Genomic DNA, 19,734 nt, shown 5'->3' on the forward strand with positions numbered 1-19,734 from the left:
GAGCATGAACCATTGAGTGGAACTGTTGGCACCGAAAAGTAAGAACAAGTTAAACCATGAGAGCAAGAAACACTCTCATGGGCACAAGAGCAGATCCCTGCAGAGGATTGCGTATAAGAGGCATGTTTCCTCCCAGAGCTGTGCCAGGTCAAGAACAAATCATCTCAAACCAGCCTAATAGCTTTCTTTTACAGGGTAACAAGGGATAGGGGGAAGTGGTAGATGTGGTATGTCTTGACTTTAGTAAGACTTTTGATACTGTCTCTCATGACCTATAAACCAACTAGGGAAATATAACCTAGATGGAGCTACTATAAGATGGGGGCAGAACCAGTTGGAAAACCATTCCCAGAGAATAGTTACCAGTCAAGCTGGAAGGGCATATCAAGGGGAGTCCCACAGGGATGAGTTCTGGGTCTGATTCTGTTCAATATCCTGATCAATGATTTAGATAACGGCAGAGAGAGAACACTTATAAAGTTTGTGGACACTACCAAGGTGGAGGGGGGGGGGGGTTGCAAATGCTTTGGAGGATAGGATTAAAATTCAAAATGCTCTGGACAAACTGGAGAAATGGTTTGAAGTAAATAGAATGAAATTCAGTAAGGCAAATGCAAAGTACTCTACATAGGAATAAACAATCAGTTGCACACATACAAAATGGGGAATGACTGCTTAGGAAGCAAGACATGTGAAGTAATTCTTTCACTCTACTCTGCATGGATTAGGCTGCAACTGGAGTATTGTGTCCAGTTCTGGGCGCCACATTTCAGGAAAGATGTGGACAAATTTGAGAAAGTCCAGAGGAGAGCATCAACAGTGATTAAAGGTCTAGAAAAATATGCTCCTCTAATGTGGTGTGACAAAGTTCCTCCTCTACCTTGGTGGGTCCTGCGCTTATTGGCAGATTTGATCACCTCGGTGATCTCCTCCACAGTCTGGATCAACTCCTCCTGTGTCTGATCAGGAGTTGGGAGGTTTGGGGGGAACCCGGGCCCACCCTCTACTCCAGGTTCCAGCCCAGGTCCCTATGGATTTGCAGCTGTCTATAGTGCCTCTTGTAACAGCTGTGTGACAGCTACACCTCCCTGGGCTACTTCCCCAAGGCCTCCTCCAAACACCTTCTTTATCCTCACCATAGGACCTTTCTCCTGGTGTCTGATAATGCTTGTACTCCTTAGTCCTCCAGCAGCACACCCTCTCAATCTCAGCTCCTTGTGTCTCTTGCTCCCAGCTCCTCACATGCACTTCCTCTCCTCTGGCTCCTCCCCCATCTGACTGGAGAGAGCTCCTTTTAAAACCCAGGTGCCCTGATTAGCCTGCCTTGATTGGCTGCAGGTGTTCTAATCAGCCTGTCTGCCTTAATTGGTTCTAGCAAGTTCCTGACTACTCTAGTGCAGACCCTGCTCTGGTCACTCAGGGAACAGAAAACTACTCATCCAGTGACCAGTATATTTGCCCTCTACCAGACTCCTGCACCCCACTGGCCTGGGTCTGTCACAGTGGTTAGTTACTACCCTTTACCTTGTACATGTTGGTTCGATCAAAATATCTCTATCCATCACCCTGTCATCCTGACCTTATATTTAGGAGGGGTTAGTGTGTCCCTGTATTATTTTTGGGGAGTGTATTTATACTAAATTTGGTATTGGAGTATTCTGGTACCACCCGTCTGGAATGTGTTCACATGAATACTCAGTGCCTAAGAGTGCTTGTGTGTTTGCAACGCCAGCCCAGTTCTTGCCAAGTTCATGTACTGAATAGTGAAACTGCAGGCATCTGCTTTGTAACAAGGCCTGACCTTTGCTCATAGCCTGATTCTTGCTAAGTTTGCTATATATCAGTAGGACCTGACTTTAATTTGGGCCTTAGGCTTTACACCAAGCCCTTATACCTGGCCTCATGTCTCAGGCTCTCTTTTTCTGCTACATCTGGGTAATGTCACAGCCGCCCTACATCAGAGAGTGGGGTCTGACAGTTTTACTCAGCCTCTCCAAAGAATATTTTCACCAGCTGAGGGGAGAGTAGAGTGGAGTGTGTGAATTGAGTGTGAGGAGAGGCAGGGGAAGTGATGGAGGAGGAGACAGGAGAAGGAGGAGGGTAGGGAGGAGGTTTAAGGTGGGGGGTAGAGAAAGTGGATGCGGGAGAGGGGAGGCAGAGGGCAGGTGTAAGGTGGGACATGGAAGGGAGAGGCAGGGCTCCAGGACTATAGTATTTAGCACTATGTCACTATTAATATCTGAGCATCTATTGTCTTTTCTGGTGTTAAATTCTAGGAATCTATGAAAAGCATAGGTAGGGAAGTGTTCCCACCAGGAACTCCCATAACTTGCACACTATGGACATCCCCAGCATTTTCCCCCAGTGCTACATAGAGCAGCTGGAGAGTGAGGCCAGAGCTACAGGAGACAGCTGCAGTGGTAGGTTGGGTACTCTGGGCACCACTCAGTACATTCGTGAATATGCTTGGCAGAATTTGATTTTTTTAAATATAATTTTGATGGGTAATATCAATGTTTGTTTTTCAGCATTTTTTGTATTTTTATTCATTTAAATTTTCAGTTGCATAAAATTATGAGGTTCAAGCATTTTTTTCTGGTTTGTATTGATATAAATTTTCAGAGTGGGAAACTAGAGTGGGAAACAGCTTTCTTTGATAGGATAACGAGCCTTGTGGACAAGGGAGAAGCGGTGCATGTGATATACCTAGACTTTAGTAAGGCATTTGATGCAGTCTCGCCTGATATCCTTATCGATAAACTAGGCAAATACAATTTAGATGGGGCTACTATAAGGTGGGTGCATAACTGGCTGGATAACTGTACTCAGAGAGTAGTTATTAATGGCTCCCAATCCTGCTGGAAAGGTATAACAAGTGTGGCCTCCCAGGGGTCTGTTTTATGGGACCAGCTCTGTTCAATTTCATCATCAAACAACTTAGTGTGGCATAGAAAGTAGTCTTTTGTATTAATGCACACCCCTGTTTTTAGTACCTTTGACTTACTATTTCATGGTTTCCCTCCTCTTCCGTCCCTCCTCACCTAATAAACATTGCCTCCTTCATGGTCATGTTCTCAAGACCTTTAATCATTCTTGTTGCTCTTCTTGGACTCTCTCCAACTTTCTCCACATCTTTCTTGACTGCGGCTGCCCAGAACTGGAGCACACATTACGTCCAGTATTGCACCGTATACAAACGCACGAAGATCGACGCGTGGAGGAAAGGAGATGACTTCTCGTGATTATGCCTTGAATTTATCAACACTAGCCCTTGTTAATGCATTCCCAGAATCACGATTTGCTTTTTTTTTGCCACAATATCACACTGTTAGAGCTAGCATCATATGTAGCATTGTAGTCCACTAATGACTCCCATAATGTCATTCTATTTACACAATACTACCAATATGCATAGACTAGTCGTACTTACCCATTCTGTATGTGTTAAACTGATAGATACCTATCCTGAGTTGAGCAGCGTCTGATGCATAGTTATCATTTACTGAACTTCATTCAGCAGATCTCTGACCTCAGACTAAATTCCCCAATTTGTCTAGCTATCATTTTTGAATGTTGATCTGGGTCGCGCCCAAGCAATTGCATGCCCTCCCAGTTTCGGTGCTTTCGTTACCATGCAACGATAAGCGCGCTACTTGTCAGTATGCCAACATCGGTAGTTTGTGGATAAGATATTTGAACATAGCTTTGGCCCAAACCGACCCTGGGAGCCCGCCCTGTATACTCGAATGAGCTTAACATATTACATATACCGGCCATGAATACAAAATTGCATGAAAAACTGAAGAACGAGCAATAATGACACATGAAAAGAACTATCAAAAAACAAGTAAAGATAATTGGCCAAAGTGCTCCCTTAAAAACAATCAGTTTCAGCACAGTACGAATGGGAAAAGAGACTGTCTGAAGAGACTTATGCCAAAAAGAGCAAATCTAGGGGTCATAGTGGACCACAAGCTAATAATGAGTTCACACAGGGTGTGTGATATTGTTTGCAAAAAAAAGCACGTGATTCTGGGAATGCATTAACCACGAAGACATTGTGTATGCTAAAACAAGACACGCTACGAGAAGTCATTTCTTACCCTCTACTCTGCCGCTGGTTAGGTCGTCAACATGAAGTATTTGGTTGGTCAGTCCGGGGCACCGCATTTCCAAGGGAAAAGAATGCTGACCTGAGAGAAATTGAAAATCCTTGCCCGCATTCAACGCACTGGGCTTCTATGTTCAGTCGGTTTTTCTAGTTGGACCCGTTCGCATGCTTTTCGAAACTCCAGTTCAGTTGGCGTTTCAAGATGAATCGGTCACGTGCCCCACCACATCCTCTAAGCACAGCTGTATATTATTATGTTTCGTTCAGCATGTATGAGCTTGCATTCGTCAGTATATTAGAGGTCTGTTGGGTAATGTGGCAGTGGGTTTTACTGTTGGCCAATTCTTCTATGCTGGCTTGCTTTTGTCGGACTTATTCATCTGGTTTACGATATTCCTTCACAGTTTAGATGTGCCAGTCTCTGCGAATTGTGTACAGCCAGGGATATAAAGGATTGGTCTTTCCAGACTGCATTGAGAAACGCATATTGAACAATGTTGGTCGGGAGAGACAACCCACTCACAGCTGATGAGTGCGCGCTAGCTGGAGCAATCCCCCTCTTGATGATCATTTCGCCAATTTGTGAACACACATAACTAGTCCCAGGTAGGCACAGTTTGAAGGATGACACGTATAGTGATATGCATCATGACTTGGTTATAGTGACCATAAGGTGATCCTGTGGTACACGAGTATCGAGATGCTTTACAGAAGTCCAACTATGTCAACAACAAATTCACCCTTTTTAGTGCAACCAACTGTGTAAAATGTCATTCAAAAAAAAGATGTTTGAGTATCGGGTTAGTTGGACAGAGCTCTGTCTTCCATAAAGTGAAGAATTGTTTGTGCTGTTTTATATATTGGTGCTATGTATCCTTCAGTTCTTTACTAGAATTTTTTGTCCTGGTTCAGGCGTGTGTAACATGAGGTATTATAGCCCGACCTGAACTCGAGGGACGCAATGATTAGTATGTTAGTTCACTATCAGGTCTACTTAGAGAGCTCCTAGGTCATCCCCATTTTTCCTGTGTGTGTGTGTGGCGCGTGTCTTAATGCCGTCGGTTAGGCAGTGCGCATAACTTGTTCACCTTAGCCTTGCTTAATGAACTTAGACACACGCACACGCGTTGTGGTGGGGCTTTACACTAGCTTTAGTTAAGGAAAGGTGAGACTTCTAGGCTTTGACATAGTGAGAATAGACGCTTCCTACGGTGTCCATGTCTCTAAGTGTTTATTATAAACATGGAAGTTTAATTTCTTATGTGATGGTTGTTAAGAAATCTCCTTCTAACTTAGGAGCCTATTTATAGAGTAGATAAAAACATTCTATTAAACGTCAGAGTGAGTGCTATCCTGTCTAGGGGCCTCGCGTAATCTTACGTTACTCAGTATTTTGGTCCTGCCATGAGGGTAGGGGACTGGACTCAATGACCTCTTGAGGTCCCTTCCAGTCCTAGAATCTATGAATCTATGGGAAAAAAAACCTTTCATAAACTCAAGGTTGGATATGTGGGAACAACATCTCCCTAGAAAAGAAACTAACAACCGAAACAGGGTTTCTTTGTTCAATCTGCAACTTTGAATAAGACACAATTATTTAGTTCTCAGCTCCAGCACGTGACAATTTGCTGACTAGGCTTATTTTGGCAAAGCAAGGTTATCTTTTGTTTATTTTGCTTCTCTTAGCTATTCACTATTTGCTAGGCCTCTGGTCTCTTGACCAAACTCTGGGCCCAGGCTCCTTGGCTCCAGCTTGGCCAGGGGGCAGGGCCTTGAGGGGAAGAGGAGGGGTAGGGGCAAGGCCACAGAGGTGCAGGGCCTCGTTCCCCACCCACTTTTAGGAAGAAACTCATTCGTGGTGCAAACATGGGATGGTATTCTGTACAAAAGCTCCCACCAATATTAAATTGGAGCTGCCCCATGTTAGAGCAGTGACGGGACAATTCCCTGGTATTTTTAGTGCAGGTACCATGAGAAAAGCAGATTTCTGAAAAGAATTCCAGCCCATTGTACGAGGTAGAGAGGTTGAGTTGTTTTGAAGTAAAATATTCTGTCTCTTGGCAAGCTCCATTTGCCATTTTCGCACAGACACTGGAAAATGTTTGTTTTGCATTAGGTCACCATATTTCTTAAGTGACAAATTGCTATACAAGGTGGGAACTCTGTCTTTCTATGTGTTGTACAGCATCTAGGACAATGGGGTCCCAATCCTGACTGGAGCTTCTGAATGCTACTGCATAGTTATTTTCTTAGTTAGCTGTAGTTTTTGTGCACTAAACCTAAGATCATCCCTCTTCTGCACAAGGAAAAGGCACTGCTTCCTTTAGCCCAGAGTTTGCAAATCATTTGCGTTTATATATAACATATTATTGCTTGTGAACTCCATGACCTGTCAAAGTTCAGGTATTTATAATGAGGTTTCAAACGTTTATATGGTGATATTTAACCCTCACAATAGGAATATCAGAGCTCAACCTTATAGATGTTTTAAGTGTGTGTTGAAATCAAACACTCGTTCTATGCAATAGGGGCTGAAATAATAGCCGGCCACCTGTCCAGACTATGCATGGTTTAGCTTGGAATCCTTGCCAAGATTCCAGTCACATGTAAACACTTGTAAATGAAGAAGTTGGAATACAGCATAGCAGAAAGCAGTGAGGGAAGATGAACTCTACCGTGCTCCATGATGAACTCCACTGTGAACAGTCTCATATTGTTCCTAGCAGCTTTTGCTCCGCTGTTTCACATTGCCCCTTAGACTCTTGTTGTTTAGCTGTGTGATAGGTACATAACTGAGTATCTCTTGCAAAACTCTCAAACTCAGAGTCTAGTGCTGCTTCATGTAGCGGAATTTCAGTTGAGAGGCCTCTGCATAGTCCAACTTGTTGGACAAGCTTCCAGAACGATCTGGTGAGTCGTAGCCATTGGAGCCACTCTCCCTTCCTTGTCTCCCCACTCATGGAAGGTTCCAGAGGTACACAAGGGGGAGTGAAAGCCCTTGACTCTGAGCGATTTGCCAAAGCGTTTCTGGCCATCAAGCATCTCTAGGTTAAGAGAATCTAGTATTGAGGGCCTGGTCCTGTCTTCTCTGGAGAGTCACTTACCAAAGTGGTTCTGTGCCCAGAGGGAGCAGCGCTGATGTCCTTGGATACCTCCAGGTTGATGGAGTCCAGTAATGAGAATCTGGCATCCATTGTCTTTCAAGAACCACTTGCCAAATGGTTCTGCGCAGGGGCAGCAAGTTGTATGGGCTCATGGTGCCCAGGGTCCTGGCTCCACCAATGTTTGGGGCTGGATCTCATCCCCAGCCCCACCTGCCACTGCCACCCCCACACCTCTCCTGAATGTCCCCCGGCCCCACTTGCTGCCCGTTGGTCCCAGAGTGTCCCTGCCTTTCCCCTGCAGCTCCAGGGCGACTCCACTCTGCTGGCTCTCAGCAGCAACTGCTGCTGCAGGGTCCTACTGCCTCCTATCCACTAGTGGCAGGGCAGGCTGCCCTTACCATGCCCTTCCACCTCAGACCGTTACATTTTCTGGCAGGACCCTCCACCAGCACAGGGAGCCTCCCTGCCTGCAGTCACCGCTCCTGTCCCATGCTGGGCAAGGGGCAGCCCCATCCCTCACCCCCAGTGAAGCTACAGTGAGGGGCAGCAGCAGGGGAGGAGGTGCACGTGTGAAGGCAGCCACCCCCCCCCGGCACCTACCATAGGGGAGGCGAGGGGGCTTCCTGGATCTGAGGCGCCCTAGGAGCATGTGCAGTGACAGCGGTGCGGGGTGAGTGTTGCCAGGGGGAGAAAGGGACTGCTGAGGATAGGGCTGAGGGGGGGAGTCCTTTCTGGCCCCAGCTCCAGCGCAGCCTGCCTGCACCCCAAAATCTTCATCCCCAGCCCTGCCCCACCCCAGAATCTGCACCCCCCACCCCAACCCTTTGCCCTAGCCCTGAGCCCTTCCCACACCCCAAACTCCTCATCTCTGGCCCCAGCCAGAGCCGTCATCCCCTGGTACCCTAACCCTCTGCCCCAGCCCTGAGCCCCATCCTGCATCATGAAGCCCACAACCCTCACCCCAACCCTCTGCCCTAGCTCTGAGCCCCCTCCCAAACTCCTCATCCCCAGCCACAGCCTTCACCCCTGCACGCCTTCCCTCTGTACCCATTCCCATCCCTAAACTCCCTCCCACTTCCACATACCCCGTTCTGCCCCCAAACTCCCAGAGCCTTCACCTCTCCCTCAAACCCCCAAACTCCATCCCAGATCCTGCACCCTCTTACCTCCTCCTGCACCCCCACCCTCTGCCCCAGCCTGGAGCCTGCACCCAAACTTCGTCCCAGAGCCTGCACACCCACCCCCTTCCCCAACACCCTCTCCTGCCCCCAAACTCCCTCCCAGAGCCTGCACCCCTCACCCCCTCCTGCATCCCCACCCATTGCCCCAGCTCAGAGCCTACACCCAAACTCCATCCCAGAGCCTGCATCCCTCACCCCCTCCTGAACCTCCACCTTCTGCCCTATCTCAGAGCCTGCATCCAGCACCCAAACGTCATCGGAGAGCCTGCACCCCAGAGCCCCTCCCAGAGCCCAACCTCTCACCCGTTTTGCACCCAAACTCCCTCCCAGAGCCTGCACCCCAATCCTCTGCCCTAGCCCAGGGCGTGCACCCTAGACCTCCTCTCCCAACCCAAACTCCCTTCCAGAGCCTTAGGCAGGTGGGGGTGGAGTTTGGGTGGGCGGAGTTTGGGGGGTCAGGTTCTGGGCACCGCCAAAATTTTTGCAAACCTGCCACCCCAATTCTGTGGTTCTGCTACTGCACCATCTCACCACTGTTGTCTCTGTCACTGCCCCATTTGCTGCTGCTAACACTGCTCTCGCTGCCACTGCTTGCCATTTGCTGACGTCCCTGCCTCTTGATGCAATGCTGTGTTCCGAGATTCCATCCTTTAGCCCAGTTCTTAGAGATTTCACTGGCTAGTGGGGAACCCAACTGCTTCTGTATGATTTGTACTGTCTCTCACTGCGTCACTGTCCCCACATCAAGTGTAAGGTTCAGCCCCCTAGACCACTCATCTGTGATTTCAGCTCTTGTGATCACTGAACTGAAATAAGGACTCTAAATTGTGTCTGGTCTGATCAGATCCATCTTTAAACACTGGAGGGGGAGGGTCAAATGTAGGGTGACCAGATGTCCTGATTTTATAGGGACAGGCCCGATTTTGGGGGCATTTTCTTATATAGGCAACTATTGCCCCCCACTCCCTGATTTTTTTACACTTGCTATCTGGTCACCCTAGTCAAATGGTGTCTAGAACTCTTTAAACAGAGTTCAAGACTAATGTGAATTTTAACCCAAAACAGCTGGAATTTATCACTTTGTCAAAGCAGATCTCTGCTGATCATCTAGGCCAGCATTTCCCAAACCGTGGGTCACAATCTCAAGTGGGGTCACACCATCAGTATAGGTGGTGAGGTGATCCCAAGTGTGTGCAGTATGCCATTGGCTCCATGCATGTGTGCGAGTCAAGGTTCATGGAGGATATCATTTGGCTTTACATAACGGTGTCCACACAGCAGGACATCACACACCATATGTATGAGAATATGCTGTGCAGAGGATACCATTATGTATAGCCAAATGACATCCTCCATGCTGTCTGGGGTTGTGGGGAAAAAATAGTTAATTAAAATGGGGTTATGCCAGTAAATAGCCAGGGAGCCTCTGACCTGAGTAAAGTAAGTGTGTCTGTGCAAATACAGTCAGTTCCTTATGTCTTTTCCCCCAGTTCATCAACAGGGCAGGGAGGGGGAACTCATTCAACCCTGGCTTGCTGTGATAGCTATCAGACAAATCCCTGGAGAACAGAATGAGGGAAAGAATCCTGCACTAGCCCCTCAGGGCATGCAGTATATGGTATCTGATGTGTCTTTTCTTCTCCAATTTCTGAGATACTATATGAAGATCACGAAAATCTGAAAATATCCCCCTAATGAGTTATTTCTCTTTTACAGGATTAAGCCAGCTGTCCTTTGATCCTGCCACTAACAACGGACCTCTGCAGTTTACCAACACTACTGGCCCTCTGGTTTCTGAAAGTGCAGTTGAGAATGGAGGGGAGTCAAGCAAGAAGAGAAAGAGAACAAACATTTCTGCAAGTGAGCCAGATAGAAACATTATGTATTTAGCTGGGGAAGAATATCTGAGGGAAACAACTGAGGCTTCTGCTTAAAATGGCAAAGCAAAGTAGCTTTTAGTTCCTGCTGTGTCAGTAATTCAGAGTTACTGGGGGGATCTGTTTCTGTCACTTGTCACTGGATAGCTAGAAATAACTGGAATCACAGCTTGGTACATGCTCAAGGCTGGATTAGCCAGCAGGTTTTCTGTTTTGGATCAGGTTGGTGTGAAAAATTGGTCGTGGCTTCCTGTGTGTTCCCTTCACTTCTGTATATTGAGGCTAGTTGCCATTTATATACAGATATGAGAGTGTCTTCATCTGGAGAAGTGGATGTGCCAGACTCCAACACCCTGTGTGGTGTTAATCGTTTTGAAATCGTGATTCAAAAATGATGACTCAGGCCCCCCAAATTATGAGACTGGCTAAAATAATGAGATATTAAAACACAGTAAATGTTGAGTGCCTTTCATATGCTTTCTGGTCTTTGAGCCTTCAGAATTCACATTTTCTTATATAGGCAACTATTGCCCCCTACTCGCTGATTTTTTTACACTTGCTATCTTGTCACCTTAGTCAAGTGGCGTCTAGAACTCTTTAAATAGAGTTCAAGACTAATGTGAATTTTAACCCAAAACAGCCAGAATTTATCACTTTGTCAAAGCAGATCTCTGCTGATCATCTAGGCCAGCATTTCCCAAACCGTTGAAAAAATGAAAGCTGAGATTCTTATGTAATCTCATGATTCCAGGGTCTGGGGCTTTAAGAAAAACACCAAATATTATGAGACTCTCAGTAAAATTGTGATTTGAAAACAGTGGGTCTTTTCTCAGCTCTGCAAGCCTACCATGGGCTGTTCAGATTGCATGTATCACTATCTGCAGAATACCCACAGTGAATCCCACATGCATTGATCTTTTTTTTTGTAGGATTGCAACCACAGGGAAGGCAATATTCCTATTCGGCCAGGTAGAATGGGAAAGAGACAGCCCATGTTATGAGGAAGACAGAGGGTCCTCAATTCAAAAAGCTTTAAACTACACGGTCAATTTACTAGCTAATGTCTGTTTAGGTTTCTTAATATTTCTTTTTCCAGACATTATTCTCTTTTTCATTCCACTCATAGCTATATTATGTTGGCTAAATTTGCATTGATTTCCACACTAGTTTTCCAAATCATGCAATGTTCTTGCAAGTAGCAGTAGATGGAGTTCAGGCTCCATAGCAGGTTATTACTGAATTGTGGTAATGTGATTTTTAGATCGTAACAGGGAATATACAGAATATCAGTAACGGTTTATTCTTAGAAATGAAAGTGGAAAAGTAAACTTTCTCTTTTTATTTCCTAGATTTATATAGTTTGAAGGGGAAAAAAGTCCAAGATCAACCTTAACTAATGTTCAAAAACGTTTCGGAAAGCACATTTCTCTAGTTTCCTATGATAGTAAAATAGATGGTGACTAGAAATAAATGCAAGGTACTTATTTAATGTGTAGACCAATTATTACTGATGACAGGTTAATAATGAAACTTTACTATTTTCCCTGAGAAATGAAAAGCCATGAAAAATGGAAAAAAAACATATAATTGGGAAAACTAAATTGTTATGGAAAATTCTCCTTTGACTTCATATTGACAATTAATTGAAACCTGTCAGAAACCGAGGTAAGAATGCTCAGGCCTAGTGGTCAGAGCAGTGGCACTCGGGCCTTGGGGGTCAGAGCCGGAATTGGGAGTCAGGAGCAAGGTTGGAAGAAGGCAGGGTAGGGCTGGAAGCTAGGCTGGAGGTGATCAGGGCTGGAACAGGACTGGGGACAACACTGGAGCAAGAGCAGGACTGGACCCTGTGGAATCTGTCACCACTGTCAGGCAGAGGAGAGTTTCAAACCATGAAGTGATGCTGAGCAGACTGAGCTGCTGTTTTACCTGTGAGGTTTATATACCTGGTCGAAGTATCCCCAGACTAGCTCCTGGCTTGTGGATTGGCTGGAGTCTAGTGCAGGAATGATTCTCACTGCATGTTGCTTGATCAGGCTACAGTTCAGGGATGACTCCTCATTCCACAGATCCTAAGAAATACTGCTGCTGCTGTTAGGTAGATAGGAATGTAAAGACATTCCTTGTATGTAAATGAAGGTAAATGAATCCACTTGTGTGTGCATTTTCCTCTGCCAATAGACGGATAAGTAAATAAGAATGTTGTTTGACAGCTATAAAATAAATAATAAAAGTGAACATTTGTCTTCTATTTCTTTTATGTGAAATAACATTATATCTGGAAAATAAAATAGGAAATCTATTGGTAATTGTATCAATGAGAGAAGAACTATAATAACAATAAACCAGTTTATATGTATGCCAACTGGTTTGAACACCTCTGCTGGGCCTCTCTCTGTGTCCACCCTGTCCACCCAACAATTGACAGTCCCCTCCCCTTCCTTTCCTGAGAAGGGTTTTTTAAAGGTTCTTTTGATCTCTTCATTCCCAGATTAGCAGAACAGCTGTGTCACTTCAGCCTGGAGCCAGGAGTCACTGTCTTGTAATTGCCCTCCTTGTGTGTTGAGAGGTTGCTTGTCTTGATCTATTGGGCTCTTTTCCTGCTTGTTTTACTCATGGCCCCCTATTAAGCTTGAACAACATGTTCGTATGAGGTCTTATAACCCAATATACAATAACTGCACTTCAGTGGCTAGGTAACACACAGTGTTCATAAAATTATAACATTTCAGTATTGTTAGATTATTAGATACCAGTTCAATGTCTGTCAGAGATTTGTCAGCAGTGACCTAATATTAAAAACCAGAAAATTCAAAGTAAAGGTTCCAGTATACAAAACAAACCCAAGACATTCCAAAGCATTCACAATTTAGGTCACTAGAATTACCTTAATTTGCCCAATAGCTCTGTCAGCCTCCTACCTTCCCAAATACCAAGTTTGGAAGCTGTATTATTTCTAGATGAAAGCTTTTTCTAACAGCTTTAAGAAATAATTTGAATGGCTTGAGTCATAGAGTTTAAGGCCAGAAGAGACCACCAGATCATGTAGTCTGACCTCCTGTATACCACAGGCCACCAGTACCACCCAGCCACTAATACACTGAACCCAACTGAAGTGACATCAAAGTATCACAGCCCACAGGAGACTAGACTGTTATGTGCCACAGGTAGAGAATAGGAGGGACTGAGGTGCGCCAGTGCCCAAGGCCCCTGCAACAGCAATAATCTTGGGAAGTGGCCCACACCCTTGGGACAATTCAACTTCAGAGTCCCAGTGCTGTACTAATATCTTCTCCATCACTTTTTCAGAAGAGCATAAAGTTCAGTCATATGCTGAAAACCTCGTACATTTGAAGAAGGCCCTGTACTTGTAAAGTTAGTGGATGGAATATTGTAAACATGAACAACAGAGCACTGGCATATAGCAGGCTTCATACATGTATGCCTTTGACATGAAATGTGATGCTTTGTCACCACATGACTCTTTTTTCTATATATATAGGTGCTATAAATTCATGACTTTGGCCTAGCTTAGTTATATGGGCTTTGTGTCTTGTGATGTTGATTTACTTGCTGGCACATGGAATCTTTATGAACAATGGGAAATTACTGCCCTCAGCATGGATTGTGCATGGTTATAAAGAGGACCACTGTGCAATTAAGAGTAAGGCTTTTTCAGCATTATGTGTACATGATGTGGGGCAGAGGAATAAACTGCCCTCTTCTGTGTAGTTCTGCGCTCTCCTCCTCTTTAGTCTCTTCGCTGAGTCTGTTACTATGTCCCTCTAACCTCTCAGCCCCATCCGGCCCTATCTTTGGTCCTCCCACCTTCTCCTTTAACTGATCTCTCTGATCTGGTTCCTATTCCTTTTGCTCTTGAATCGCTTGACTGGAGAAACCTATCCTCAATGCCATCTCTCCTTCCCCATTATTGCCCTTCCTTTCATCTTCAGAGCCTTTGAGCAAGTTCACAGATTCATAGATTCGAAAGCAGGAAGGGACTATTGTGATCATGTAGTCTGGCCTCCTGTATAACACAAACCATAGAACGTTCACAAAATAATCCTTAGAGCAGATCTTTTAGAAAAACAGTCAATCCTGATTTAAAAATTGTCAGTGATGTAGAGTCTACCACGACCCTTGGTAAATTGTTCCAGTGGTTAATTACCCTAACTGTTAAAAATTTACACATAACTTCCAGCATGAAGGGAAATATACTGAAAGTGGTTAATTTTTTCTGCTAATATGAAATAAATGTTTCCAAATGGGAAGGGACCAGAGCCTCAGCTGGTGTATATTGGCCTTGACCTTATTTGAGCTATGTGAGTTTACAACCCGTGAGGATCTGTGCCCCGGTTTTTATGCTTCTGTCAGAAGATGAAAAGGCTGCCGCCCCCACAAAACAGCACATCTACAAGGGCTCTGTGAGCAACTCTCAAGAACATTGGAGGAGCTACACCTGAAACCAATAAGTGTATTAGTCATGGAGATGACACCAACCTTTTTTTCTTTGGAAAGTCTTTTACAGCGTATGATGGCAGCAGCTCTTTTCCCAAGTGGCACAGTGCTGGTGCTGGGATCAAGGTCACTGTTGGTGCAGATCAGTGGTTCTCAACCAGGGGTACATGTACCCCTGCGGGTTCACAGAGGTCTTCCGGGCTACATCAGCTCATCTAGATGCCTAGTTTTACAACATGCACATAAAAAGCACTAGTGATGTCAGTGCAAACTAAAATTTTATACAATGACTTATTTATACCACTCTATATACTATACACTGAAATGTAAGTACAATATTTATATTCCAATTGATTTATTTTACAATTATGTGGTAAAAATAAGAAAGTCAGCAATTTTTCAGTAACTGTGTGCTGTGACACTTTTGTATTTTTGTGTCTGATTTTGTAACTAAGTAGTTTTTAAGTGAGGTGATATGCAAGACAAATCAGACTCCTGAAACGGGTAGAGTAGTCTGGAAAGGTTGAGAGCCACTGGTGTAGATACTGCAGAACCTTGTTGGGTAATGCTTGCTCTGTAGAGGAACAGGCGGAGCACCAAGTTTCCAAATGCTAAAATTAATCAACCTTTCCTTTTAGCAGATGGTGTTAGAAATCTGAATGCAGACTCCACACCAATGGGCTTGCCTATGTCGGACCTCACTGCATGGGCCACTGCGATGAACAATCTAGGAATGGGACCGATGGGAATGTCAGGGCAGCCGCTGCTGCCTGGTATGTAACTTAATTGATGCTATGTCTGTCATTAATTTGCTAACTGCTGTCAGCACTGAGGACATATTTAGAGGAGTTTACCTAAACTGATATTTATTTCTGCCTCAAAAACCCACAAAGGTGATGAATGCCTAAAATGCACAGACTGTGCAAGGTGACTTATCTAGAGTCTAAACCAGGGTTCGGCAACCTTTGGCACGTGGCCCATCAGGGTAATCCGCTGGTGGGCCGTGAGACATTTTGTTTACATTCACCGTCCACGGGCATGGCCCCCCACAGCTCCCAGTGGCTGCGGTTCGTTGTTCCCGGCCAATGGAAGTGGAGGTTGCCGACCCCTGGTCTAAACTGTGCTGATTTAAAAAATGAACTTAAGTTTAGTTTGATGGGTATTTAATAACATTTCAACTCCCCTTCCCGTGTTCTGGAAGAGTTACCACACAGGGCCCAGTATAAAAGCTCAGACTGGAACAGCAGGCATGAGCAGGTCAGGAGTGAGAGGCATTGGCTGAGTTGTGTGTATGGCGAGCCCAAGGCTGCAGCAGCCATCTTTCATGGCACAAGCAAAGCTGTTCACTTTGCTTGCTTCATACTGATGCTCTGGAACTGAGCCAATAATGGTTTGCTGATGAGTTAATTCAGCAGTGAACAAGCTTTGAATCAATTAGACACAAGGCAGAGTAGAGGAAATAGTATGGGGTTACATGATAGAGTAGGGCAGGGGTTAATGGAGGCGTCTATCTACACAGCACACTTGAACTGTGGTTCAAGCCTAAGCCACCTGTGGCAAACCCAGGACAAATGGCTACAAAGGAAGGGGTACTAATTAGTCCTGGGGGGGGAGGGGGGATTGGGGTTTAAAAGGCCTCTCCCTATCCACTGAGGAGAGAGAGCCATGGGGAAATAAGGTTTAGCTGGAAAAGGAGTTACCAGGGAACTAATTAGGTTCAGCTGGCCCCAACTGCTGGAGACCTTTTTAAACCGTCCCTGGCATGGAAGCAGGGGGGAGAGTGAGATAAGCAGCTGGCAAGTTAGGTGCAGCAAGGCTCTGAACCCTTCCAGCAAGGAAGAGTGCACTCTGTCCCCAGAAGCGGAGAAACCCAGCACAAGGGACTGACTGAGGGAGGGATCAGCCAGACCCTGTGCAACCTGGAAGGATTTTGCTTTGCCCAAGCCTGTGTCACCAAGTCTAAAAAGGACTGAGCCTGCTGAGGAGAAGCAGGTGCTTTGCCACACTCCATTCTGTCCATGACGGAAATTAGTCTGACTCAGGCCAGGAAGCCTTCTTGACTCAGGCCCGTGGACCCTGCTAGGGTGTGGGTCAGAGCCTGAGTCCTGCTCTAACTAGATAAATACTAGCACATGGAATGGACCAATGTAACTAGTACGTGCATCCACTGCTGTCCAGGTGTGGCCCATACATGCAAAACGTGAGAAAAAACAAGGAGAGCATGGACTTTGGTTTTGGACCAAGTTCAGTTATACCATTGTGCTCCATGCCATGATGGCAGCTGGTCTGCATTACTGGTTGGTACACTATGTAAATACCTGTGTAAAATAAAATGTTTGATTTGCACACAAGGCTACAATAACAAGTTTTATTATACATACTTAAACAAGTGGCACAAACCTTAATGAATGTCATCACACACCCAATGTGAAAGTTTTGTAATAAAAAACTACAAATTATCATCTCAGTAATTCATAAACTATGAATGGCAGCACATTGCCAGGCTGAATAAAATACAGAACATGCCTTCATACTCTTCTTGAAAGTGTTTCCAGAACTCATGATTAAGGCTGCAATTTAGTCACGGAATCTGTGACTTCCAGCAGCCTCCGTGACTTCAGCCTGCCATGGTCAGGAGCTGCAGGTTCCCCTGCTGCCCGCTGGGGCAAGAAGCTGTGGGGTGGCGGGGAATCCATCCAGCTCCCTACCGCTGGGGGCAGTGGAAGACACTCCCCCCCTCAGCTCCTGGCGAGCAGCAGCTGGGGACCCCGTGCTCCCTGCCGGTAGTGGGGGAACCCCTGAGCTCTGGACCGTGGGAGATGGCAGGGAACCCCTGAGCTCCTGGCTGTTGCAGCCACCAGGGATGGCAGGCAGATCCGAGCTGCTGCGGAGGAATCCAAGATCCTGGCCCCTGTGGATGCTGGGAGCTGCAGGTGGGAGGGGTACCCCACAGTTCCCAGCTGCCACAGGCAGCTCCTAGTCCCTGCAGCTGCCCTGCTTGAAGTAGTGTGGGAATCCGTAGATCCCCATTGTGTCGGACATTTTTAGTAAAAGTTAGGGACAGGTTATGGCTTCAGTGAATTTTTCTGTTTTGTCTGTGACCTATCCTTGACTTTTACTAATAATATCCATGACAAAATCTTAGCCTTACTCATGATGCACAATACCAATATGTTTTCCAAAATCTCTCTCACACAACAGCCTCAAATACCATTTCATTCCCCTCCTGTGTGGAACTGTGCATACCCATTATAAGAATGCACAAAGCATCTGTGATTTCCATTGCACATCTGGATTCAGCACCAGTCAGAACCAGTGCACTGTCTGACTGTGTGTACCGATTCAGAAATCAAGCAGTGGCTTGAGTCCGCTCCTGGTGAAAAGCTCCACCTTCTCCTCACTATGCGGAGTATAGCAAGCCACATTAACAGAGTGTGAGGAAGCAGGGCCTGCTACAGAGCCAGCCTCTGGGTAATCTAATGAGCACAGCTGGCCTATAGTAGGCTGCCTGATTGGCCACACCACCTGATCGACTGGAAAAAGCAGAAGACCAACTCTGAAGTTCAATGGCTGCTCAAACCATTTGCTATGGCTATGATAGCTCTTGTGCTGGCTTGTTCCTAGCCTTGCCCCTGTCTTGCTCACTCATGGTAACTCATTTCTGACCCTCAGCTCTGCCACTTGGCCTTTGACTCTGGCTCTGACCCTGGGCTCCTATTCCTGGCTACACTCCTGCTCTAATCACTAAGCCTGACTCCTGCTCCAACCACAAGGCATGACTACCCCTATCTCTGACTCTGCCAGTTTGAGCAGTCCAAAAACCCCACCAATAATAAGGGAACTATACGGCAAACATGGATCCTACAAAGGCCACTATCTCTGACACAGATAGTGGGAGCCTTGTGGACGTAAGTTGCAATCTTGCAGGTGCAGAATGTGGTGCTGCGAGCTCAAGCCGTGTTGCCTTCAGCTCTGGCCCCTACTTTCCGTGAGCCCAAGCTCCCCTCGCCTGTCAAATTTTATGGCAATCACAACAAATTTTGTGGGTTCCTAAATCACTGTGACCAGGAGCAGCAAACGGGAGCTTTGTGAGGGAGTTCAGAGAGGGAACATGAGCTACATTCTCTTAAACCAGCGCCAATTACCCAAAAACCTCACAAACAAAATGAAATGGACAATGTACAGAGTCGGGCAGCAAAAATGATTAAGGGTATGAAACAGCTTCCGTCTGAGGAGAGATTAAAAAGCTTGGAAAAGAGATGAGTAAGGGGAGGATATGATAAGAGCAGAGGTGGCCAACCCGAGCCTGAGAAGGGGCCAGAATTTACCAATGTACATGCCAAAGAGCCACAGTAATACGTCAGCAGCCCCTCATCAGCTCTGCCCTCGCTCCCAGGGCCTCCCACCCACCGGCAGCCCTGCCAATCAGCGCCTCCCCCTCCCTACCCACACATCACAATCAGCTGTTTTGTGACAAGCAGGAGGCTCGGGGGGAGGGCATGACAGGCTCAGGAGAGGGGGCAGAGCCAGCGGTTAAGCAGTGAGCCCACCCCCCCCAGCACATTGGAGAGTTGGTGCCTGTAGCTCTATCTCTGGAGTCGGTGCCTATACAAGGAGCCACATATTAACTTCTGAAGAGCTACATGTGGCTCCGGAGCCACAGGTTGGCCACCCCTGTGATAGAGGTTTACAAAATCATGACTGGTGTGGTGAAAGTGAATAAGGAGGTGGTGTTTACCCTTTCATATAACACAAGAATCAGGCATCTCCCAATGAAATCAATAGGCAGCAGCTTTAAAACACAAAAGTAAGTACTTCTTACACAATGCAAATCAACCTGTGGAACTCACTTCCAGTGATTTTGTAAAGGCCAAAAGTATACCTGGATTCAAAAAAGAATTAGATAAGTTCATAGTGGATAAGAGCCATTAATGGCTATTAGCTAAGATGGTCAGGGTGTGATCTCATGCTCTGAGTTTCCCTTGCCTCTGACTGCCAGAAGCTGG

The 19,734-nt window shown here is 45.9% G+C and overlaps 1 protein-coding gene across 7 annotated transcripts in view; it reads left to right on the forward strand.

Moving 5' to 3' along the window:
* ENOX2 (ecto-NOX disulfide-thiol exchanger 2) overlaps positions 1-19,734 on the forward strand; it is a 144,992-nt gene that overhangs the window by 35,082 nt on the left and 90,176 nt on the right. For 4 of the 7 annotated variants that reach the window (XM_032786154.2, XM_075068707.1, XM_075068710.1 and 1 more), the window contains exons 2-3: positions 10,113-10,256; positions 15,367-15,501. In XM_032786154.2, the coding sequence (XP_032642045.1) occupies positions 10,113-10,256; positions 15,367-15,501 (279 nt within the window). The remainder of the gene's footprint in view (positions 1-10,112; positions 10,257-15,366; positions 15,502-19,734) is intronic. The other 3 variants (XM_075068709.1, XM_075068708.1, XM_032786180.2) reach the window with 1 other exon arrangement.

Source organism: Chelonoidis abingdonii, chromosome 8 (assembly GCF_003597395.2).
Source record: "Chelonoidis abingdonii isolate Lonesome George chromosome 8, CheloAbing_2.0, whole genome shotgun sequence".
NCBI lineage: Eukaryota > Metazoa > Chordata > Testudines > Testudinidae > Chelonoidis > Chelonoidis abingdonii.